Genomic DNA, 24,506 nt, shown 5'->3' with positions numbered 1-24,506 from the left:
GTCCCTGCCAGGCCCCTGCGCCCCCTCCCACCACCACCTGAGCTGTGGGGATGCAGAGAGAACAGGCCTCTCTGGAGACCCTGGGCATGAGGAAGCAGGAGTCATCATAAGAGGTTTTGTCCTCAAATATTTTTTAATAAATAGACAAAATCCACTACATTGATGCTGCAAACTAAGGTCAGAGGAGAGGGGAAGCTAGGGAGGGAAGAGCCCCTGAGTCAGCGACGTAACCTCCTCCCCACCCTCTAGGCCACCCTCTGGGCTTAAGGCACTTTCGGGAGACAGGTCCTTGGGGTCCCATCATACAGACTGAGTGGGAAAGGGAGGGACTAGAGTCCTTTCTCCCCACTTTTGAATCAGGACACCACTGCCCTTCTCACCCTCCCCCACGACCCATCCCTGATTTACCCCCTCTCATCTCACAGCATCGTAAGGGGAAGTTTGGCGGGGGGGTGGTCCTCATGGGGGGCAGAGATCTGGGCCCCAGAGGAAAGAGATCCTGCCAAATCTGGATAGGACACCAGAACCCCAGTCTACCCTCGTCATCCCCAGGAGCCATCTCTGGGGAAGGGGTTCAAGGGGCCTATGGGCCAGGCCAGGGTGGAGAAGGCTAGGCTGTGCCTGGCACCGGCTGCCCATCAGAGCCCAGCTCTGGGTGCCCATCCCCAGCCAGGATGGGGTGGGCGTCTGGGCCCTCCCGCCGGGGGCTGCCCCAGTTGTTCCTCAAGATGGTGCCCGTCTTCTCCTCCTTGAACTGCTGCCGGTCTTCCCGCGGGATCTTCACCGCATGGTACTGGGGTATGGTGGCTTCGGGGTACCGCGCTCGCTTGAAGAATCCCATCTGGAAGAAGAGCAGGCCAGACATGAGGAGCCTGTGGGGCTGGGGTCCCTGGAGCACAGGCCCGGCACAGCCTGGTTGCTGCCCCACTATCCCTGGGACAGAAAGAACCAACGGCGGTCTGTGCCAGAAGCAGCCCGCACAGGTGCCACCATCATGGCTGGGTTCCCCCGGTCCTCACGCACAGCAAGAGAAAGACCAGGAGGGGCCTGAGCTGCAGGACCAAGGATATCTCCCTTGGCGCCTGAAAGAGGGGTTGAAGGTAGAACTTCAGAACCGCTGTCCCAAAGATTTCAACCCCTCTAAGCTTTTTAAGAGATGCAACAGCGTCCCCGAGAAGACAAACAAGATCTAAGGGAAAATGTGGCTTCCTAGACTCCTGCAAATTCCAGAATGATTCTTCTGAAGCCTCATACACACAATGCCTGCCTACTGGGCAGCATCTCCCTTAGGGTGGGCCCTCTCCTCTGTGGCCCCCCCAACTAAGTCATGAGCATGCTGGCCCTTACATACCAAGATGGAAGTGTGCCCCTTGCACACTCACACTCAAGACTTCCCAAGACTCCGACATGCTGGACTGCATGGCATCGCCTTGCACTTGTGTCTCTGCACTCTCATGCCCAAAAAAAGGCATGCAGGGCACCTCCCAGCACTCCCCACATGCTCACACTCCAGGAGCCCACCCAACCCTTGCACATGCCTCAGGCTGGGTTATGCTCACCCTTATAAGCTCACCCTACTAGTTACCTCCCACCCCAGTTCCTGGAACTCACACCACCCTCATGCAATCTCCTTTCTTCACTTTGCATATTCCTGAATGCTGGGAGCTCGACTTGCACACACATACATACTTCCCGACACATACAAATCTGGACACACACATGCTCACACCCAACAATTACCCCACAGTCCCTGGACCCCCAGCTTCCACAGCTGAGGGCTGCACAGCCAGCCGGGCCCGGTGATAGTTGGTGGGAAAAGATGAGCTCTGGCTGCTCCGACGGAAGAAGCCACACTGAGATGTAAGGGAGGAGGGGAGCAGAGGAGGTGGAGGATGGGAAGGCTGAGGAAGGGTGGGGACCCCTATCTCTGCTTTGTCCCCCTTCCATGGGAGTGAGAAGGAGAGATCTTGGATCCAGTTCCTCAAAAGCCTCAATCTCCCTGAAGAATGGCAAGGTTCCCAACAGTCTGGATACCCAGAGGCCTGATGATACACATTTGCCAGAGGCTGTGCCTGGTCTGTGATTGGTCCTGGGGAGAGGGGCAGCTCTCCGGAGGGCCCCCAGGGCATGTGTGGTTCCACATGGCTCAGATGTGGCATTGGTTCGGGGGATGGCCGCTGATGATGGACGTGATTCTCGGTACTGACGTATACATGTGTGTGCTCTTATGTGGAGCCCCAGATGCACACATGATTCTGGCTATGCTCTGTGACCAAGAATGGTTCCATGTAGAGCCTGGTATGTGGCAGCTCAGAGTTCAGTCCTGGAGACAGTTCCCTGGAGGCAGTTCTCCACACTGGTTGGCTTTCTTGGGCCTGGCTTTCTTCCCAGCCTTAGCCACCAGGCTCTAGTTAAATCAGACCACACTTCCCTGCCTCCATGACTTTCCACTCCCATGGTCCTTCTGAAAGGCCCAGACCCACATTCCATTTCCCACACCCAGATCCTACTACCCCACCTTCTAAGGCCCTTCCAGGGCCACCTGCTCTCAAGCTTTCCCTCCCCTGAATTCCCACTGTGCTTTCTCGACTCAGTCGGCTGCCTCGTCCTGGACGACAAGGCTCCCCTCCCTGGCTCGACTACAAAAGGCCTGAGAACAAGATCTACATCTGGCTTATCCCTGAAACATCCAGGGCCTGAGAGAGGTATTGGCACACGTGAGTAAGTGCTCAACACAGATGTGCTGAATAAATGGGAGAGAGGGTGCAAGAACCACACCACAGCCTGACAGGGGAGCCTCACCAGCAGCAGCACCACCCTCCCCAAGCCTCACCTTCCACATGAGCAGCACCAGCAGCGCCAATACCAGCAGCCCGGCTAGTACAGCCAACAGGATGACCCACCAGGGGACTCCTTCTGCCGCCACAGCCGCGGGGTCGAGGTACACCATCACCGGGATCTGGGGAGGAAGGGGTGAAGGGCGCAAGGGCTGGAGCAACTGGAGAGAGGAGCTCCCCTGGCCACACCGCCCCGTGAGCCTTGCGCCAGGCAGCTCACCACCGTGGAAGCATCTCTGAGCAGCAAGTTCTTGATGGAGGATTTCACGGTGATGTTGGCTCGAACAATCACTTCCAGAGACTTTACAGCTGAGTACTCCTAAGGGAGCAGGGAAAGAGAACCTCCTCCTAATGCCCCATGCGTCCACCTCCCCCCAGCTCCTGAAGCTGTAAATGGAATGGCGCCCAACACAGAGGGTGTTTCTGCCTGCCTCGGGTTGAGAGCATGCTGCCTTTGGACCGGGAGGAAAGAGAAGGAAAAATGGGTCCCAGAGGGGCTATTGGGGAAGAGAAGCCCAGCTGTGCTCTCACCTCCAGGAAGGTGCTGTTCCAGAGGCGGCCCCAGACGTGCAGCACAGCCGCGCGGTCAAAGCTGTAGAGAGGGCAGCTGAACACCACGCAGTTGGCTGTGCCCCGGGCGCAGTCCTGAGGACCAGGACAGGCAGGGCTCTGAGCTGCTTGGCCCCGCCCCGCCAAGCTGCCCAGGGCCCAGCAACCCTCACAAATGTGGTCACACAGACACAGTCTGCTCAGAGCCTCCCCTCCATCCTTCTAGGAAACCCCCCTGTACCCCAGCTCTTCAGTATCTCCTGTTTTCCTTTCCTGACTTTAAACTCTCCTCCTCCAAAAAGTTTTTCCAAACTAACCCTGTGGTCTAGAATAGCAGCCTACCCCAAATCTGGGCTATTTGGCTTTGAAATGCATGGGGAGCAGAGAGGAGATCTCTTGACAGCAGCAGGCAGAGTAGCTTCCCCAGTAGATGCATATGTTACCTAATGATGACCTCATTTATTGAGCACCTACTATCTGCAAGATATTTATCTCATTTAAATTCACAACTGTCCTGCAAGGTGCAGATTATTATCATCCCCATTTTTCAAACTAGAAAATTAAAGTTTAAAGAATCTAGTGACCAGTCTCAGATCACACAGCTAGCAAAGCTGGTGGAGCAGATACTTGAACCCAGGTCCAGAGTGGGCAAAGTTGCACTCCTCTGCAAAGCCCAAACTCACTGCAGGAAGATGTGGCTGCCCCAGGAGCTGCTAAGGGGACAGGGGACTGAGACACTGCTCCTTCCAGGTCTGACCTAAATCCATTTGGTCCAATCTCACCTAATGGACCATCTGCCTAAAAACTAATGTTCTATTCATCACACTTCCCGTACAGAAGAATGGCTTTGAGAGTGTCTGAATTCTCTGCGTCAGCCCTTATTTTGCCCCTGTAGAGTAATTCAAGAATCCTTTGTCAATTTGTCTAAAAGTCATTTTAAGTAAAAGAATCCATTTCAAAATGTTTTTAAGATTTTTTTTTTTTGATGTGGACCACTTTTGAAGTCTTCACTGAATTTGTTACAGTATTGATTCTGCTTTATATTTTGGTTTTTTGGCCAAGAGGCATGTGGGATCTTAGCTCCTCCACCAGTGATTGAACCCGCACCTCCTGCATTGGAAGGCAAAGAACCCCTGGACTGCCAGGGAAGTCTCCCATTTCAAAGTACTTATCAAGAAGGGTGGCCTTGGGACTTCCCTGGTGGTCCAGTGGTTAAGACTCCATGCTTCCCATGCAGGGGACGTGGATTCGATCCCTGGTTGGGAAACTAGGATCTCACATGCCACTGCTGCTGCTAAGTCACTTCAGTCGTGTCCGACTCTGTGCGACCCCATAGACGGCAGCCCACCAGGATCCCCCATCCCTGGGATTCTCCAGGCAAGAACACTGGAGTGGGTTGCCATTCCCTTCTCCAATGCATGAAAGAAGTGAAAGTGAAGTCACTCAGTCATGTCCGACTCTTCACGACGCCATGGACTGTAGCCCACCAAGCCCCTCCATCCATGGGATTTTCCAGGCAAGAGTACTGGAGTGGGTTGCCATTTCCTTCTCCATCACATGCCACAGGGCACCAGAAAAAAAGATAAAAGATGGCATTTCAGTAGGGCACCAGAGAAAAGATAAAAGGTGGCCTTTCAGTAGAAATCAGTCACCTGGAGAAAGCAAGACTATCCATGTAACAAAGAAATAGCAATTACACGAGTTCATACTACCCCCCGGGGGCTTCCTTGGTGGCTCAGACAATAAAGAATCCACTTGCAATGCAGGAGACTCGAGTTCGATCACTGAGTCTGGAAGATCCTTTGGAGAAGAGAATGGCAACCCACTCCAGTATTCTTGCCTGGAGAATCCCTTGGACAGAGGAGTCTGGTGGGCTATCGTCCATGTGATCGCAGAGTCGGACATAACTGAACGACTAAGCACACACATACTACTCTTGTGAAGCTTCCTGCCGTGCTTTCAACGGGGCCAGGGAAGCAAAGGGCCCCCAGGAAGGATGGACTGTGGCAGGGGAACTTTCTCCCAGACAGATACCACCAGAGTTGCCCAACTGCTGCCCTCCCCCTGCAAAGGTCTCTTTGTCTGTTTTCGCCTCTATTGCCCATCCTTCCGTATGTAGGAGTCACCTTCTTGCCACCAAGCCGAGCACCACCCTGATCTGTCCCCCACCCCCACTCCCAACTCTCACTGCCAGCGCCATCCTAGAACGGACAGCACAGAGCCTGCGCTAAGCTGCTTAGTGAGTCCATTCGGAAACATAACTATGTGAAACAAGTAGGAAAAGGGGAGGCCAAACTGCCTGAAAAGGAAAAACTTAATGAATCACATAAATATACTATCAAGTTAATTATTAGAACTTTTAAAAACCTTTTTGACATGGTGTTTTTAACATGGTGAAAACTATGTCAAATTTCCTTATGCAAACTGACTTTTTGCCCGAAAAGAATTCAAAAGAACTACAAAGAGACGTCAGAGGTGGCTAAAACCATCCCACCCCCTCTAAAATGTGACCTTCCATTTAGGCAGGGAAAATTGTCTGCACAGGGAACCAGCTGTAGCTAAGTGCCCTGGTCTCTAGTGAACACCTGGCAGGTGTTGGGGAAGCTGGGGTGGCGGCAGCTGCCCCCAGGTGTGACGTGTCTGGTCAACTTGCCCCAGGTACCTGACCATCACACCTCGCCACAGGCCACCCCCACCCTGAAGCTCCAGGCCCTTTCCCTTGCCCCCACCCTCTGTCATACCCCCTCCGCTCGCCCACCATCCTGGCTGAACCGCATTTGCCCTGTCCTCACCAGGGTGATGTTTTTCCTCTTCTCAGCAGAGGACACTGGCCACCAGGACGTGCTGGGCTCCGGCTGCTCTCGAGGTTCCTGCGACTCCGGTGGCTCCAGCTCCCGCCTCCTCCTGTCCCTGCTGTCCACATCCTGGGCCGGGGAGGGGGCCCAGTGAGGGTCCCTCCCAACGCAGCAAGGAGAGATGGCACCTCTTCCCCAGCGGCTTCCTCCACAGGCCCCCAGCCCCAGGGCAGCCTGCGCAGTCTGAACCCCACACCCCCCACCTCCACACCCCCACCCTGCTTCAGCAGCCCCACCCACCTTGCCTGAGCCTCACCAGTTGGAGGATGTTGGGCCTGGGGGAACAGAGCCCCCTCTGCCCGGACCCCTGCCCGCCTTCCAGCTCCACCCGCATGGGGTACAGCAACCACTTCCCGTTGGCAATCTCATGGGGCCACATGATGTTGAGGAAGGCCGAGCCCAGGGTGTTGAGCGACTGGCCTTGGTTGGAAACCTGCGGGCACAAGAGTGTGAAGCAGTAGTGTTCGTCGCTCAGTCGTGTCCGACTCTTCGCGAGCCCACAGACTGCAGCCTGTCAGGCTCCTCTGTCCAAGGGGTTCTCCAGGCAAGAATACTGGAGTGGATTGCCATTTCCTTCTCCAGAGGATCTTCCTGACCCAGGGATCAAACTCGAGTCTCCGGCATTGCAGGCAGATTCTTTATCATCTGAGCTACAGGGAAGTCCCTTGATAGTGTAGAAAATTAAATATATTTTATATCATTTTGTAATGACATAGCCTTGAAATTTTCACACACCTCTAAGAATATCTAAGACTAAAATTCCACTATAAGCCAACGGGATTACCAAGCGAGGAGGAATATTCTTTGTTTACTGCTACACTGACTTCACTTCTGTGTGATTGTGAAGCCTGAAAGTGATACAGACGTGACTATTCAACCTTTCCCTGAAGGTTGGTAACCTGGAGGGCAAGGGTATCCACAGCATTGTGTAACTTTACTTGATCTCTGATTCCTATTGTGAACTGCAACCCACTAGCAGTTTACTATTTAGCGGAATCAATTTTACCGGTTGCAATCAGCGTTTGAAAAAAAATAAATAGAATAAAAGAAAATAAACACCAGGTTATATCACATGCAGTAAGGAAGGAGTGTTCTATAAAACTTTTATTTATGTTAGATATATACATGTTTGGGCTTCCCTGGTGGCTCAGATGGTAAAGAATCCACCTGCAATGCAGGAGACCTGGGTTCAATCCCTGGGTTGGGAAGATCCCTTGGAGGAGGGCATGGCAACCCACTCTTTAATTCTTGCCAGGAGAATCCCCATGGGCAGAGGAGCCTGGAGGGCTACAGTCCATGGGGTCACAAAGAATTGGACATGACTAAGCAACTAAACACATATACATGTTTACTAGAAAATGATATAAAATGTAGAATACCCTAAAGATGCTTAAAAATAGCTGCATTATAGAACAATATATAGAAAAAATCGTGAATAAATCAATAAGGACACTCTCATATGGTGTGTGGAGAAGGTGATGGCACCCCACCCCAGTACTTACCTGGAAAATCCCATGGACAGAGGAGCCTGGTAGGCTGCGACCCATGGGGTCGCAAATAGTCAGACACGACTGAGCGACTTCCCTTTCGCTTTTCACTTTCATGCATTGGAGAAGGAAATGGCACCCTACTCTAGTGTTCTTGCCTGGAGAATCCCAGGGACGGGGGAGCCTGGTGGGCTGCCGTCTATGGGGTCACACAGAGTCGGACACGACTGAAGTGACTTAGCAGTAGCAGTAGCAGTAGCATATAGTGTGATTCTTTAATAACATGAGTTCACAGATCAGTAGGCTTGAAATGCTCTTGAAGCACTAAAACATGAAGTCTCCTAGAAAACCCTGGATCACAGTTTTTATGTGAAAGTGAAAGTTGGTCAGTCATGTCCAACTCTTTCTAGGCCAGAATACTGGAGTGGGTAGCCTTTCCCTTCTCCAGGGGATCTTCCCAACCCAGGGACTGAACCCAGGTCTCCCTCATTGCAGGCGGATTCTTTACCAGCTGAGCCACTAAGGAAACCCAGTTTTTTTATACTTTACCCAAAAAATTTCCATACCCACAAACCCAAAATGTTTTATACATGATTTAGCGGATTCATAGACATGGTAAATTCAATCTAGAATTGTTAAGAACTCCTGCTTTAAATATTTTAAGCATCTAAAATTTCCTTAGAAAGTAGTAGAATCTCCCCGTCCTTATGGGGAAGCAAAACTCTAGACCTAAAAATTCTGAATGTACTTATGTAAGTAAATGCAAATTTTTATTCTAATCTAATATTTTGCTAAATCCTAGACAGGTACACGAACAGTTCAAAAGACAGAATGACAGAATCCTAATACACAGAACTTTGAATTCTAATGTACAGACAAGGAGAGAATCGTGGAGGGTCTACTGGGAGCTGGTACTTTTTGACATAACAGAATCAAAGGGTGGGTTCTAAACCCATGAGATGGAGGGGACAAGGCTACAGGGAAGGCTCAGGAAGCATAACTTCCACAAAGACTCAGGATCCTAATTCACGCACCATTCCCTGCCCACCCCAAATCTGGGGAAACCTGGAGATGTCCCTGGGAGGTGTGGGAAGGCCCCGGGCAAAGGGAAGGGTTCTGGGAAGAGGCACTAGCCCTCCCCCCACGTCCCCATCCCCCAGCAGAGGGCCCTGTGCTCTCACAGTGAGATGAGACATTCAGTCAGGAACGAGCAGGAAATGGTCAGCTGAGGCTGCAACACAAATACCTGCCCGCAGTCAAGGCCCAGGAGCTAGGGGAGGCCGCAGGCTCGCTGGACCACCAGGCACCAGACGGGAGAAGAGCCACAGCCCCTGGAACACGTCTCAGCATCTCTTCTGTGCCAAGAAGGGAGAGACCTCACCGGGACACTCACCGTGACCTCGTACTTGACCTTGCTGCCCACATCCCGCTCAGACCGCATTGCACTCTCTCCCCGTACCACACCAGAGAAGAAGAGCTGCTGGGGAATGGCCACCCTGGTGAGGAGGGGTTAAAACAGGGGCTGAGGAGGGCTGGGGTTTGATGGAGGGTCAGGAAGGGTCAGGCCAGTGAGGCAGAACCCAGGGCTGGGTCTGGAACTGGCAGTGCCCACCCCTCCAGTGGAGGTGCCCACCCAGGCAGGGCTTACCCCGTGATGGACAGCGGCAGCTCAATGAAGACACGGGCACGGGCCAAGACTGGATGCAGCTCCTGCTCGCTGATGCTGGTGAGTAGTGGGGGCAGGTGTGGGCAGCGAGCCCAGGCACCACCCCAAGGGGTCACAGGCAGACAGCAGAGCCCCTTCCAGGTGGACTTCTAGCCAACAGCCCCCACTGTCACCCACCCTGGACCCCCAGCCTTACGTGGCCAACAGCAGCTCCACCTCCAGCTCTTCGGTTTCAATGGTGATCCCTGAGGTGCTAAGGATGAGGTAGAAGGTGACCTAGACCAAGAGTGCAGCAAGATGAGAGTCTGGAAGGGTGAGGAGCTTGAAGGGGGGCCAGGGGTTAGACAGCCACTTGGACAGGGATGAGGGCAGCTGTGGCAACCTGGGCGCCTCTCTTCATGGGGTTCCCCAGCTCACACTCGACATGGGAGGCATTCTCATCAGACAGGCACAGCGGCTTCTCCTGGAGTGGAGAGAAAAGCAGAGGTCAGCTGGGGTAACCGAAGCCCCCAAGACCCCACTTCTGAGAAAGCAAATTCTTAGGTAGGTTGATAAGGAGTTTGGGGCCCAGGAGGAGGAGACAAACCTTTTTTTTCTACATTGCTTTGTCTTAGTCACATAAGACTTAAACTCTGAGTTGTTATGACAACAGTCTTTAAGACTAACTTTCATGAAAAGTGAAAGTGAAGTCGCTCAGTCTTGTCTGACTCTTTGCGACCCTGTGGACTGTGGCCTACCAGGCTTCTCTGTCCATGGGATTCTCCAGGCAAGAGTAGGGAGTGGGTCACCTTTTCCTTCTCCAGGGGATCTTCCTGACCCAGGGATCGAACCCAGGTCTCCCGCAGATGCTTTACCCTCTGAGCCACCAGGGAAGCCCAGAGCTAATGATTACACAACAAAACAATGCATCTTGCTCGAGGGTCTGTTTTTCCTTAAGCTCTGTACCAATGCTTATATAACAACAATTTATCTTGTCCGAGGACATTTTTCTCCTTTTTAACAAGAACCTTCTGACTAATCTTATTAATTTAAGATGTATGTTGTGGGAACCAGTCTGGTAAAAGCCTTGATTAGACTAGGGAGGGGGCTAGTCTATCCCATGCCCCTTCTGATGTCTATATCAGAAGCTTTCTCTGTCCTTTCTCACTGTAATAAAACTTCTGCCACACAAAAGCTCTGAGTGATCAAACCTGATCCCTGACCCCAAAGCTAAATCTTCTCCAGAGGTCACGAATCCGACATCGTTCACTGTAAGCTATCACTGCCACTCTGCCCCAGGTCCTCACCACAGGGTCCAGGCCCCGGACTCCCGAGTAGTGTAGAGCGGCAGGGAGGGTGACCAGGAGCTGGGCTTCATGAGCGTCATCCCCATCAGCCTGGGGCTGGGCTGGGTCCGAGGGTAGGTTGGTGACCTTCAGCTCCAGGCCGATGACTGGCTGCCCACTCAGAGCAAACAAGGCTGTCGTCCCATCCGCATCCCTGAAGGACCAGATCCCAGTTGCTCTAAGACCTGAACACCTGCCCAGCCTCTCCCTCCCGCCCCCTCCCACAATGCATGGGATTCGCCTCCACCCTCTGAACCTCTCCCTCCACCTGGGCCTCCCTAATCTCCACACACTCAAGAAAGAGTCAAGACTGGAGTCAGGGACTTCCCTCGTGGTCCAGTGGCTAAGACTCCAAGCTCCTAATGCAGGGGGCCTGAGTTTAATCCCTGGTCAGAGAACTAGATCCCACGTGCTGCAACTGAGATCCAGCACAGCCAAATAAATAAAAATTTAGGGGCCTTCCCTGGTGGCTCAGTGGTAAAGAATCCACCCACCAACGCAGGAGACATGGGTTTGATCCCTGATCTGGGAAGATCCCACATGCTGCAAAGCACCTAAGCTAGTGGGCCACAACTATTGAGCCTGTGCTCTAGAGCCCGGAAGCCTCAACTACTGAAGCCTGCATGCCCTAGAGCCCAGGATCTGCAACAAGAGAAGCCACCATGATGAGAAGCCTGCGCACCGCGATTAGAGAGCAGCCCCGGGCTCACCCCAGCTAGAGACAGTCTGTGTGCAGCAATGACAACCCAGCACAGCCAAAAACAAATAATAAAATTGAAAGAAAAAAAGCACTGAGTGGTTAGCACTTCAGTATATAACATAAAAATAAAAATTTTTAAATACATTAAAAAAAAGAAAGACTAGGAGTCAGGGAACCACCCTCCTGGTCCCCAGTCCGCCGTTTACTGACCTTGGGCAGATAACTAAACCTCTCTAGGCTTCCAAGTGGAACTGATAGTAATTCCTATCTCATGGGTTGTGAAGACTGAACAGTGAGGTGTATGTGAACTATATAATTTCAAAAATATGATGAAGGATTATTCTTCCCTGCCAGGTGAGCTGCTATGGGCCCGTCACCATCCTCATCCTGCAAACTTCCGAGCTGTCTGCAGGCCCTCCCCACCTTCCACCCTCCCCTCTGCAGGTTCAGGCCCCTCTGAGCCCTCCCCAGGGGACTTCCTCGGGTACTTTGAACTTTTGCCTTCCTGCCCCATCTGCTCCCTCGCTCTCCCTCACATGGGCAGAGGCTGAAACTCCGTGTCACTGACGCGGGCGCAGAACCGGGCGTGGACCAGCTGCAGATTGCTCTGGCAGATCTTGTCTTCACCACAGCCTTGCTTCAGGAAGTGGATCTGGGGGGAGATTTGAAGAGGGGGTCCTTCTCAGGGAGTGAATGTGTCACCAAGGCATGTGGCAGGGTAGGGGACCAGAGAAGTAAACAACCTGGATTCAACTTGCAGATCTGCTGCTTGCCAGCTGTGTGATATTGAGCTGGTCTCTTAACCACTCTGAGCTGGGTCCTCATCAGTAAAATGATGTCAATCACAGGAAAGTGATTACCAGGCCGTGGCAGAGGCCAGAAGGCTAGTCCACAGCAAGGACACATTTCCTCAGCCTTTCTTGTGTGTAACCAAGTCCCAGATTTAGAAGATGAAGAGAAGGGAAGAGCATCACTTTTGGACTGGCCATAATAACCATGCACGGAGCTCCCCTGTCCTCCTCCAGCAGACCAGGTTAGAGATGACCTAAGGACCTTCGAGGCCACATTTGAACACGGCAGACCCCCAGCACCATGGACGTCTGAAAGACTGCCTGACCCCCCTGACTAGGAACACATGATCATCTAGGCCATTCTACATCTGGGGTCCACCTGTCACAGCATCTTGAGATATGAGGAATGACTAGGGTAATATGAGAAAGAATTCTGCAGGCTATGAATGAGTGTCACTGGCAAGGGACCGTGATATCTATTCCTCCCATTTTTTCCTGGGCTCAACCAGAGCACATGCTCACCTCTGTCCGCTGGGTGCTGGGCTGGTGGGCGTTGAGGATGGGGGCCACTGGGGGCAGCCCCTGACCAGGAGCCTGTCGTCGGAGCCGAGGGGTCTGGAGACCATAGGACAGGGTCACGACAATGGCCCGAAGCTTGTCTTTGACATTCTCCTGGGGAGGGAAAAGACAGAGGTGGATGCAAGAACCACCCCTCAGGCCCCAGCCCCACCCAAAGCCCCAGCCAGACCTAGGACAGATCCTGAAGCCTGGAAAGAGGCTCTGGGAGATGAAGGAGAGAGATGGAGAACTAAGCTAGAGAAGGGAGAAAAGCCAGGACTCAGGGCTTTGAGGACCACGCAAGAAGATGGACTTGCCATCATCATCTCCAGGGAGAAGAGAACTTGACAGGAGACACAAGGAGGCAGCAGGTAAGAGAGAGGTCAGCCCAAAAGGGAACCATCCCCAAAGTTGAGATTTTAGACTGAGGTGTGAGTGTGTTAGGGAAGAAGCTGAGAAGAATCCAGAAAAAGAGATGATGCGATGACAATGACCCTCAGAGGCCAAGGGTCAGCATCCACCTGAAGCTGGAGCATGGTGTCTCCGCAGACTCGGTCATGCTGGTGTTTCAGCCACACAGTGCCTGAGGACTGGTGCTTGGGGTCATCGGGGCCACGGCTCAGGAAGGTCACACGGGGCACCTGGCCCCGGAGTCTCCGGTCTGTGTCCCCATCTAACACGTAATCCAGGGCTGTGGCAGGTGGGAGAGGAGGAGCCAGTGAGCTGGGGTGGGGGCAGCTCCAATGGGCCCTTCTCTGCACCCCGGAGTGACCCACCCTGAAACCCAATGCAGTGGGCGTGGAGGGGCCTTACTCACCCACAGTAGGGCTATAGCTGCTGGGCAATGCGACGTAGCTGAAACAGACCCTCAGGTCCATGCTGTGGGGGCAAATGTAAGGATGACAGGCCAAGGCCCCTCCCCCACCCTGCCCACTCCTGCCCCAGCCCCAAACTGGGCAGACAGGGGAGAACCAGACTCTGGAGGCTCCCCTCCACCCTCCCCTCGGGTCCCGCCTCACCAGACCAAGTGGCCATTGGCACAGTTGGGCTGTTCTAGGTCGATGGCTCGTGGAAGAATAGAGACCTCGTGGGAGACATGGAGGACGGGCCTGGCCCTGGAGAACGGGGAGTCCAGGGCACAGGACACATGAGAACGTCAGGCTGGGAAAGGAGGAAGGCCGGAGATCTGGCTCTGCAGAGGGGCTCCGGCCTCAGGAGGGTGAGGGCAATGGGGATGGAGGACTCACCTGAAGAGCGCAGCAGTGTCATCCAAGGAACCCACCAGCAAGTCTGGATAGTGGTTCCCATCCACGTCCAGGCCACCCGACAGGGAGTAGCCAAAGCTCTTTATGCCCACGGCCTCACCTTCCAACACCTGCAGGACCAGACCGTCAGCCCCCCACCCATCATCCCCAGCCTCTGCCTCCCCCATCCTCTGCTGCCAGGCCCCCTGGGTCCACCCACACCCATTCCCTCACCCCAACCCCTCCCCTCACCTGGGATGGCTTGGTGACAACCCCCAGACTGCTCCCGTGGTAGATAAAGACCTTCCCGTCCCCATCGAAGGGAGCCCCCACAGCAAGGTCTGCAGGCGTGGGAGAAAAGCAATCAGACCTGAAGGTGGGGTCCAGGCCCCAACTGTCTTTCAGTCACTCAGCTCCAAACCCTGTTTTCTATTTTATTGAGAGGCTACTAAGTCCTGGACACCTTGCATGTGTCATCGCTAATCTCTCAACTACTCTCGGCAGCTATCACTAGCTCAGAAAGGGCATACTTGCCCAGGGCCACAAAGCTGGTAAATAGTAAAGCTCAGACAGGAGCCCAGGTTGCTCCTCTCCCTGAGTCCTCAGAGGACCTTGCCCTTGACCTCAGAGGCCTTTCCCCGCCTACCTCCCCGCGCTCTCTCTCCTCATCCCTCAGCCTTTCCCATTCCCAGTCACACCTGGGAAGCCGTCTTGATTGAGGTCCCCCAGGACTGCCAGGCTGATCCCAAACATGGAGTCAGGGGAGCCGCAGAGCCGGAGAGGGGCGACCCCGGCCCAGTGACCCCCCTCGTTCATGTACACATACACGGCACCCCCCAGTTCTTCTTGGCGCTCAAAGAAGTAGGGGGCACCAACTACCAGGTCTGTCCAGCTATGGAGACAGGGAGGCAGGAGGAGGAGTCAGGAGAGGCCAGAGGTCCCTCCCAGCCCCAGCCTCTCCCAGCTGCACTCGCCTCCCTCACTCTCACCCATCATTGTTGAGATCAGCCACGGCCAGCGAGTAGCCAAAGCCGGAGGTCAGGCGCTCCCCGGACAGCGTCACTTCAGGCACCAGGCGACTGGCACTGTCTTTGCGTAGAATGACCACAGCACCCTTGTGGTTGGCACGGGGGGCCCCTGCCACAAAGCTCAGCTCCTCAGCTCGCATCAGTCCCTTCCCCGAGTCGATGGAGAAACCTGGATGGGGGCGACTCACCGGTGAGTTCTCCCCCACCAGACTCCCAGCCAGAGTGGGTCTAAGTTCCCCCACCCCACCCCATCCCGCAGGTTAGAGCCTAAAGGTGGAGGTGCCCCCCCAGGGTATCTCCATCACAGCTGGACCACTCCTCTGCCCCTCCGGACACCTGGTGGTCCTCCCCATCCGGAGACTGGAGCTGGGCACGAGACATGGGATGGGGTAGCCTTGGGGACTGGGGAGGAAGGAGGAAGGCGATGGCTGGGAGGCCCAAGTGGCTTGGCAGCATCAGGAGCTGGGCCAGGGTGCCCCCATATGATTCCCCAAAACTGCTCTCCCCTCAGCATGCCCAGGAGCCCCCCATTCCTCCAATGCACGTCACTCCTGTCAGGGAGAGGAAGTTTCCACGTGGACAGGAGGAGAGGAAACAAGGGGGAAATGGGAAAGAGCTGGAGTCACCAAACATCCCCCAGGCCTGGTTTCTTCCCCTTCAGCAGAACAATGCGAATGAGACAAGAAGAGGAACTTATCAACACATCTCGACCTTTCTCCACACACGCCCGCCATCCACCCCTCAGAGGTCCAGCCTCCTTCCTTCCCACTACAGCCTCAGCCCACCTGCATCTTCCTCCATGGAGACCCCTGTTTACAGCCCTCTAGGCTATCACCCCCGGGGCCTCTTCACCTTGGGCCTGGCCACCAGGCTCAGCTTTTCTCTGCAATTTGGGCCCAATGGGTGTTTCTCCGGGTAGGTGTTGGGGGGCAGGGCAGGAGAGGCAGGGAGGCCAGGCCAAGCCCCCAGGGCCCAGGGGGACGTGGAGGGGAGCTTACAAACCTAAGTAGCTATTCAGGGCCAAGTCGCCGGCCAGTCCTGGGAGCCGGTCAGCAGGGTCCAAAGTTTTATACACCAGCTGGTCAGGGTCTGAGCTATCAATGTTGGTCACAAAGAGCAACCCTGCGAGGGCGGGGCGGGGAGACACCAGGGCAGGGACATCCAGAGGACGGGCCAGAGAGTGCAGACAGAGGCAGAGAGAACAGCAAGGAGGCAGAAAAGGGAGAGGGAGAAAGAGGACGAGCGAGACAGAGAGACCAGAGAGACAGAGACAGAAGGGTGGGAGTGTGGAGGGGGGACAAGAGAGAGGAGCAGAGGGTTAGAGTGGCTCCGGGCCGGGGAGGGGTCCCTACCAAAGTAGCTGTTGGCAGGGACCGGGATGAGGCGGGGGTCCTGCTCCTTCTCACCCCCCGCCTCGTAGGGCCCGTCGTCCAGGTGTGCCAGGTCCGCTGAGCCCTGCACACAGAGCTCCACCCTGGCCGTGCCTGCAAGGACAGACCCGTTAGTGCCCAGGGTGGGGAGTGGAGACCACCCACAGGCCTGGGCGCTCGTTAGGCACCCAGGGAAGCCCCTCCTCTCCTCTCCAGCCCCATCTCCACCCCCTTCCCAGTCCAAGCTGCCTGGGGTCTCTCTCTACCCCTGGACATGGCATCACACTCACCACGTGTCAGCCCGGCCAGCGGCAGCGTGCGGAGATGGGAATGGGAGTGATGAGGTGTGGGCTGGCGTGTTGGAGCATGCAGGCCCCGGTTGGGCATGTGGGGGCTCAGGCCAGCATGCTGCAGAACTCTCGGCCATGCGGAGGACAGGAAACGGATGGCCCCAGTCGTGTGCGTGCCGGCGAGACGCGGTGGGAGGCGTGGCGGGGCCCCGGGGCTCCGTGGCGGTGAACACGCAGGCATGCTTAGCCACATGCTGCCCCCAACCCCCTCTCTGAGGTACTGGGACATTTTGGTTCCCTTCTCCCCTCTCCGGGGAGTGACTCACCCTTCCAGTTATAGGTTCCTGGAGCCCCAAAGAGGAGATAGTGGCTGTCAGGGGAGAAGGCAGCCGCCGTGCCCTGCTGGCAGAAGCCGAACTGTTCGTGGCCCTGGGGGCGTCCCTCACAGAACTTCCACTCCCCACCATCCAGCTCATCTCGGATGGCCAGGTCCTGGCTTAGAACAAAGCAGCGGCCGATCACATCCCTCGTCTCCAGGATCTGGTCTACACGCTGCCGCGCCTCGTATCGGTGTGCACAGGTCTGTGGGAGGAAAGCAGATTTGGTCACTCCACCATGAGGGCCAGGACCCTGCCTGAGCCACACTGCCCATGTGCAGGAATTTGGCAGATGCTGCTTCGAGTGCATATGCACACACATGCATGCACGTGCACACACACACGCCTCTGCCAGCGTCACTTGGGCGCCACCTCCCAGCCTAGCATTAGGCAGGTATATGGAATACATTACCCCCATCCCTGTCTTCTCTGAACCCACTTCTTTGCCCTGGCAGCAAGAAGTCCTTGCTCCACATTCTCCCCGGCACCCACAGCATGACTCGGCCACAGAACTCATGCCTCCTTGATCCCGCCAGATGGGACTGTCCACAGCATGCCCAGCTTGGTCCTCTTCCTGAACCTGAGAGCCACCACCTCGTCTGCAAATAATTCCCTCCATCTCCACTCTCCAAGTATTGCTTATTCTGGAAATCCAGACTCAAATCACCCCCACCTGCAGTAGTCTTCACTCGCCACTCCTCCTTTGAACTGGTATAGACTGGGGACCACACCACTCACCTAGCCTTAACCATATTCTGCCCCAAAGGGACTTGTATTATCGTGTTTGTGCATGTCAGTGATGAGAATCTCTGTAACTATGCAGGAGGCTCTCTGAGGCATGGACCAGGCTTTTCCCTGTGTTTACATGTCCTCTCTCAGTTCAATACCTGATACTTAAAAGGTTCTCAGTAAATTTAACACATGGCTGGGTGGATGAACTGTTAGATATTTTTAAATTTATAAAGACAGAACCATGCCTCACACCTGTTTACATCTCTCAGAAGTCATCAGAAGCAGAAAATCATATCATACTGCCAACCTGAGTTCTGTAAGCACATCTGTGTGTATACACACACCATACATACACACAAACACACACTCAACACCCTTGCAAAGCGTCACAAGAAGTGGTACCCACTGCCATGATATTACTGTTACAGAGTCAAACTGTTTTTCCGTCTTTTATTTTTTTTTTAATTTTTATTTTTACTTTATTTTACTTTACAATACTGTATTGGTTTTGCCTCCCTCTTTTAAAAAACAAAATTTCATGCTCTTTTTCTATAAAATTGGTAAATATCAAAAGTCAAAAAAAAGATATGGTACTCACAACAATCTTGCCCCCAGGCCCCTGGCTCCGAACACTGACTCCCAGCCACTGGTTCTCCTTACTCTCCTTCTGCACATCAGCTGGTGGCAGGATACTGGGAATTAGGGGAGGAAAGAGGAGGCCAAGTCCTCCCCTCCCCTCCTCACATGTCCCCCCCATCCCAGCCCCACAGAGCCCTCACCTCCCCGGTCGATGTCCACTCTGTAGCAGTCAGTCTCTTCCAGGCTCAGGGGGCAAGCGAAGAGACCTCCAGTGCGATTTGCCTGCTGCCCTGGCAGGGCCAGAGCCTGGGGAGCGCCCACCAGCAGCCTGCACGATGGAGGAGGGGCAGGAACTAGTGGCCAGCGCCCTCCACCTCCCAGAGCCACCCAGGCCCAGCTCCGCGGTACCAGGCAGAGTGTTGAAGGACTAAGGCAAAGGGCCAAAAGTCAGCTTTCCCACGTCCGGGTATGGGCAAATTCACACACTTGGCCACGCAGTCATTACATTACGTATGCGCATACTATCTGAGTGAGGGACCGCATGATAGTAGACACACACACACACACACACACACGCACACTGGCAGCCCGAGCAGCCTGGCCCGTACTGCTGATTTGAAAGAACCGCCTGTTCCCAGCACCTGTTCCTGACCAAGCCTTCCTACCCCCCCACCCCCACTCCCTGGCCCCATCTCCGAGCTCTGCCCTCCTCCCCAACCGCAGATCAGTTGAAACCTTCCCAGAAATGCCAAGAATGCTGGGAGCAAAAGTAACAGAACCATGAGGTGGCCTAGAGACCAGCTTCCAGGGCCAAGCGAGAGACTACATGTGGGTCCCACTCCCTCACTCCCTATAGGGGATCCATCAAAACCCACCACCCAGCAACCCTGCCAGCTCAAGATTCTGTCAGTCACTCAAACTGGCATAGAGGTGGAGGCCAGTTTCTCATTCTGTCTCCAGTCCCAGCCCCGTTAGCCCCTACATCCTGAATCCCCTTTCTTCCTTCCTGCGGCTCCCCAGGCCCATTTCCCCATTCATCCCCACCCTGCCCCCACCCAGCTTTCTCTCCTACCTCCCCCTCAGACTCTTTCCCAGCTACAACGTTCTTGGCAGGACAATTTTCCATGATCACAGCCAAGGCTTCTTCCCCAAGGAGGACTGTGCTGGGAATGGAGGCTGCCTGGGTCCCCTGGGGGGCAGACCCTCAGGCCAGGACTGAAGGAGAGGATGAGGCAAGGTGATGGGCACCTGGCTGGCTACAAGGATCCTCTCTTCACAGGAGACTCAAAAGTGTCAGCAAGACGAACCTCTAGGCCTCTCTCCCCAACTCATTTACTCCATCTCCCCCACTGGGGCATGGGGCGATATGGCAGACAGGCATCTGTGGGGCGCTGTGCCAGTTCTGATGGGCACAGAGCCACTCTCCCTTCCCACAACTCCTCCTCGTCTCCGAGCAGCTGTCATCCTGCGTCAGAGCCAATGTCACTAGAGGGGGGTGGGGAGAAGAAGGGGAGACGGCATACACCGGGCATATGTTAACAACTATTTATTGAGAATCTATCATCTGAAAGAGGAGGGCATGGCAACCCACTCCAGTATTCTTGCCTGGAGAATCCCATGTACAGAGGAGCCTGATGGGCTATAGTCCATGTGGTTGCAAGAGTCGGACACGAACGAAGTGACTTAGCACAGCACACACATCATCTGCCAAGCCCTGTGTCAGGCACTGGTGAGACAAGGAAGTAATATTTATTCATCACCTACTATGAATCAGGTCCTAGGCTAGATGCCAGGGATGTGAGGAACTAAGATTTATGACTCTACTAGGTGCCGAGCACCAGGCTAGGCATGTTACCTGCATTGTCTCATTTAATCTTCACGACAGTCCTATGTAAGGATTCTTTGCTTATCTTTCAGATGAGGAAACTCACTCAGAGACATTGGTAGCACAAAGGAATTCAAACCCACATCTGCTTAATTCCAATATCCATGCCTTTTCCACCCAATGACTATGACTGACCACCTTCAGAAAAGGAAGAGGGAGATGGGGAGAGGAGGGTACTCCGAGCAGAAAAAGAAACTAGGAGGCCTGGCTAACCTCCAGACAAGTCCATGGTGCCCTCACCTGTAAACACAGAGATAGTGAGCCCTTGGAGGACCCAGGCTGCTTCATTCACCTTTGCATTTGCCCCATAGGAGGCATCAATGCTCACATCTCCCCTGGAGGTCACAAGTAGGGGGTTGAAAGAAGGGGAGGGGTCCATACGGAGGAAAGAAGCTGAGTGCATAGCTATGCCCAGCCCCTCTCTTGATGGAGAACAGGCCAGACCATCCTGCCTGGAACAAGATTTCCCACACACAGCCTCTCCATTCCCTCCACCTCTGCCCCAGCCACACACTCTTTCTTGGCTTCATCCCACGATCCCCAGCCACCCCAGACCTCTGGACAAACAGTAGCCACAGTTGCAGCCACTGTAGAGAGAAAGGCAGCTAGGAGCAAGGGACTGTGTGGGAGGCTAGCTAAGTGGAGGTGAAGGAGTAGCCTTTGCACCTCTTAATTTCCCATTCACTCCAGGCTCTGACCCAAGCCCAGCCCTCTCTGACTCTCTCAATCTGGGTGGCCCTCTGGGGAGGGTGCTTGGCCTGGAAGGTTGGCTCAGCCCTGGGGGTGCTCTGGCCAAGCCTTTGGATCTAGGCTCACTGTAAGGCACTAAAGCTATGCTCCAGCTCTGTGGATCACCATATAAGAAAAAAGGTACCCACACTTTCATACCACCCACACTGGGCCTTGTGCTATGCTCAGAATTTTACATATGTTAACAAACCTTTCAATATCCACAATTACTCTCTCTGGTGGCTTTCCAGATGGCGTTGGTGATAAAGAATCTGTCTGCCAACGCAGGAGATGCAACAGACACGGGTTTGATGCCTGGTCAGGAAGATTCCGTGGAGGAGGAAACGGCAACCCACTCCAGTATCCTTGCCTGGGAAATCTCATGGACAGATAAGCTGGTGAGCTACAGTCCAAGGGGCCGCAAAGAGTCGGACATAACCGAGCAACTCAGCACACACACACATAGTCTATTTGGTAGAACCATTGATGGTATTACAGTCGATGGAAACAAATGAGGCTGAAACCACAGAAGGCTGAACTTCAAAGTCTCATCCCTGGGCTAGACTGAAAGACATCCAAATGGGTGAGGTTTTTCGATCAGAGAGTGGTGGGGACAACAACCTGCAACCCCAAAGCCAGGGACTTAGCCAGGGTATCCCACCTCTCATGTGCCACCAGACAGCAGAGCACCCCTTGCTGGAGCAAGAGCAGGGTGAGGGGGTGAGCAGGCCCCTCTGGGAATGCCCCCAGCTTGGCTCTGGGAGACAGAATCAGGGGCCACCTTCAGGGACAAGGGGGAAATGACAAGAGACCATTAAAAATAACCTAGAATTTGCCTGGAAATAGCTCAGAGACTTCAGCATGTCCTAAAAAGGCCTCCAGTCCTGGAACTCTGGCAGATGGGGGGAGAGGAGGAAGGGAGACAGAAAAGAGGGAGGAAGAGGATAGCAGACGGAAGAAGAGATGAAGTCAGTAGCTTTCCATTGCTCCCAAAGTGTGGGGGATCTCTGACCCTGCTCCCTGATGACAGAGATAATGGAAAAAGAAGATCAGAGCTAGCCCCTAGTCCCTGAGCCAGGGAAGAGAAATGAGCTCTCGTCCCTTCCCTCTGCCCCTAGGCCAATAGCAGGGGGGAGGAGATGGTCCCAGTGGACAGCACTGATCCCAGTAATGGACACGGACTGTGGCTTAGGCACTAGCCGAGGAGAGAAAAGTCCCCTGGCAGGAAGGGGTGGGCCGCTTTCTCTTTCCTGCCTGTCTTTTTAAAATCTCACACAGAGATGGGGCCAATAGTACAGGAATCGTGACAGTCACAGTCCCCACACACGAGTCTATCTTTCTCCCACGGGTCCTGAACTGATTAGAAAATAACCAGAATTGTCCTCTGCCCCTCACCCCTCCCTATCTCCCCCTACTGCCGAGATTCTTGGAGCTGGAAATCTGCCGAGGAGGAGGAAGGGGAACAGCCTGGCCAGCATCCCCTCTAGATCTCTCACTACTGCTGCTGCTGCTGCTACAACTTTGGGGGGCTCTGATTTCTGCCACCCTCTATCTCCAAACTACCTAGTGCAGAGTGCCAAGCCCTCCCAACCTCCCTCTAGTTTTGAGCCACAGAAGCTCAGGTCTCTCCTGGCCTCCCAGGGTCCTGCTGCTCTCATTCCCTCCCATGGCAATGCCCTCGCAGGAAGTTATTTCTGGAGTCTACCCTCTATCCCTCCCATGGTACCCTCAGTCTCTCTGTCCTCTCCTTCACCTGTCCTAAGCAGAGGCGAATTGCTCCCTCCCTGAGGGAGCTCAGCCTCCTAAAGAAGGAGGGGAGCCACAGGCCCTGGGACTGGAACAAGGATGCAAGTTGGGGTGAAAAGCGAAAGGGGATAGCTCCCAGCCAAGACTAGACTCTTGCTCTCCAACTCATCCCCAAAGCAAGATCGCCGGGGTCTCATATCCAAGGCAGACGAGGCTTCAGGCTGGGGCGCGGGATGTCTGGGGGCAGCCTGAGTCTTGATAAGGTTGGAAGATTGAGAGATGGCGCGGAAGAACGGGGTGGGCATCTGTGGCTCGGGCGCTGGGATTCTGGGCGGGTGCGGTGACTCACCAGCTCTGGGGTCGCGGCTGCAACTGCCGATGCAGAGCCACCGAGAAGCCAAAGAGGCTCCCCGGCTCGCCCTCCTTGCGGAGGGCGCCCATCACGTCCAGATTGAAGGCGGCAGCCCCTGGGAAGAGCAGTCCGGCGAGCAGGGAGCCGAAAAGGTAACAAATCCCAGGGGTCCCCCAAGGATCGCGGCCCGGAGGTCCCGCCATGGGGCAACCGCTTGCTCGCGCTCCCGGCAAGGGCAAGGAAATACGCTGGCGCCCCGAATCTCAGATCTCCCAAGGAGGATCTCCGGTCTCCGAGTCTCGCTGGTCCTTCAGGAGGTCCTCCCAGTCTTCCACCTCGCTGCCCCTCTACCCCTCTCCCGCCGCCCCAGCACCGGCCAGGACGACCGCAGCGGCCGCAGCCCCTAGTCCCCCCGAGGCTCCCGCCTCCGCTCCCACGGGCGCCGCCCCGGCCCCGCCCTCGCCCCGCCCCCCGGCCCGAGGCAGGTGGAGGCCGCCCGGAGTCGCGGAGGATTGCCCAGGAGGGCGGCTCCGGGTAGGAGCAGGCCTTGCTCCCCACGTACCCGGAGCCCCACCCCAGCGCCGGCGCCGCCCCCGCCAGTGCTCTCCCCTTCCCCCCTAGCTCCTGCCCTAGCCAGCGAGTGATGGAGGCGGCGCCTGGGCATGGGGTAGGAGAATTACGGATAGAAAGGGGTCGAAAAGAGAAGGGGCGAGGGGGGTGAGCCAGGGATGAGAAGTGGATGAGGCTAAAAGACAGTCTGGAAAGGGAGAGACACAGAGAGAAAGAGATGCAGATGTGTCCGGTGTGGTGCCTTAATGTTCCCTTCTTTCCCCAAGGACACAGAACACCTCTCCTGCTCTCTGAATCAAACCAATTCCCACCACATCCCATCCCATCCCATTCCTCCGAACCCAGCAGTGGCAAAGGCTCTGCTAGACACATACATCGTCAGCGTTCGGGGAAATAAGGAAAAGACAGGCAAGAAGAAAGAAAAACTCAGCAGGCCTAGGGGAGGGGAGCAAAGGAGGCGGGTAGAAAGAAAATAGAGCTGGAGAAAGAAGGGTAAGAGTTTGATCACCAAGGAAGGAATGGAGAAAACAGGGGAGAAACGGGGCGGCAGAAGAGGAAAGTGAGCTGGGGAAGGACTGACTGTCAGAGAAGGCCAAGGTGGGAGAGACTGCGCCCAAGAGGCAAAGGGATGGGGATGATTGCTCCACCTTCCAGACCCTTCCCAGAACCGTAGATTTCCTACCCTCCACAGAGGAAGGGACTGGAGGGGGCAGCGTCCTGGACTGGCCCTCACAGGATCGAGGTGGGGCTTCCCAGGGATGTCCACAGGGACTCACAAGCGGTGCCTCTGCCTCTCCCTTCCCCCCAGGCTGAGACAAAGGCAAAGGGGGAGGGCA

General features: G+C 54.9%; 1 protein-coding gene across 6 annotated transcripts; it reads right to left on the bottom strand.

Moving 5' to 3' along the window:
• Positions 1-124: 124 nt before the first annotated feature.
• On the bottom strand, positions 125-23,472 carry ITGA7 (integrin subunit alpha 7). Of its 6 annotated transcripts, XM_052640908.1 has the most exons (27): positions 23,098-23,448; positions 21,214-21,372; positions 18,589-18,716; positions 18,408-18,487; positions 17,027-17,282; positions 16,393-16,524; positions 15,002-15,209; positions 14,711-14,904; positions 14,265-14,353; positions 14,016-14,143; positions 13,788-13,883; positions 13,586-13,647; positions 13,290-13,459; positions 12,733-12,882; positions 11,956-12,071; positions 10,681-10,873; positions 9,777-9,857; positions 9,591-9,670; positions 9,377-9,451; positions 9,122-9,224; positions 6,498-6,674; positions 6,179-6,310; positions 3,369-3,482; positions 3,058-3,156; positions 2,834-2,959; positions 1,741-1,853; positions 649-841 (listed from the first exon to the last, which is right to left on the bottom strand). In XM_052640908.1, the coding sequence occupies exons 1-27, from the start codon at positions 23,301-23,303 to the stop codon at positions 781-783; spliced, it is 3,528 nt and encodes a 1,175-aa protein (XP_052496868.1). In that variant the 5' UTR covers positions 23,304-23,448; the 3' UTR covers positions 649-780. The 6 variants fall into 6 exon arrangements, with proteins under 6 accessions (XP_052496866.1, XP_052496867.1, XP_052496871.1 ...); XM_052640906.1 differs by lacking the exon at positions 1,741-1,853 and having other exon boundaries at positions 125-841; XM_052640907.1 differs by lacking the exons at positions 1,741-1,853; positions 16,393-16,524 and adding an exon at positions 16,043-16,162 and having other exon boundaries at positions 125-841.
• Between the last annotated feature and the right edge of the window lie 1,034 nt (positions 23,473-24,506).

This window comes from Budorcas taxicolor, chromosome 5, assembly GCF_023091745.1.
Source record: "Budorcas taxicolor isolate Tak-1 chromosome 5, Takin1.1, whole genome shotgun sequence".
NCBI classification, from domain to species: Eukaryota; Metazoa; Chordata; class Mammalia; order Artiodactyla; family Bovidae; genus Budorcas; species Budorcas taxicolor.
The sequence above is the reverse complement of the archived record's forward strand: the minus strand, read 5'-3'. Positions and strand labels throughout refer to the sequence as shown.

Coding starts and splice junctions, on each gene's coding strand:
- ITGA7 (XM_052640906.1), bottom strand. CDS start 23,303: ATGGCGGGACCTCCGGGCCGCGATCCTTGGGGGACCCCTGGGATTTGT. Junction 10,874..11,955: donor GAGTTTCAGCCTCTGCCCAT/GTGAGGGAGAGC, acceptor CTGGTCCTTCAG/GGATGCGGATGGGACGACAG. Junction 9,225..9,376: donor CTGCCGCTGTCCATCACGGG/GTAAGCCCTGCC, acceptor CCTCCTCACCAG/GGTGGCCATTCCCCAGCAGC.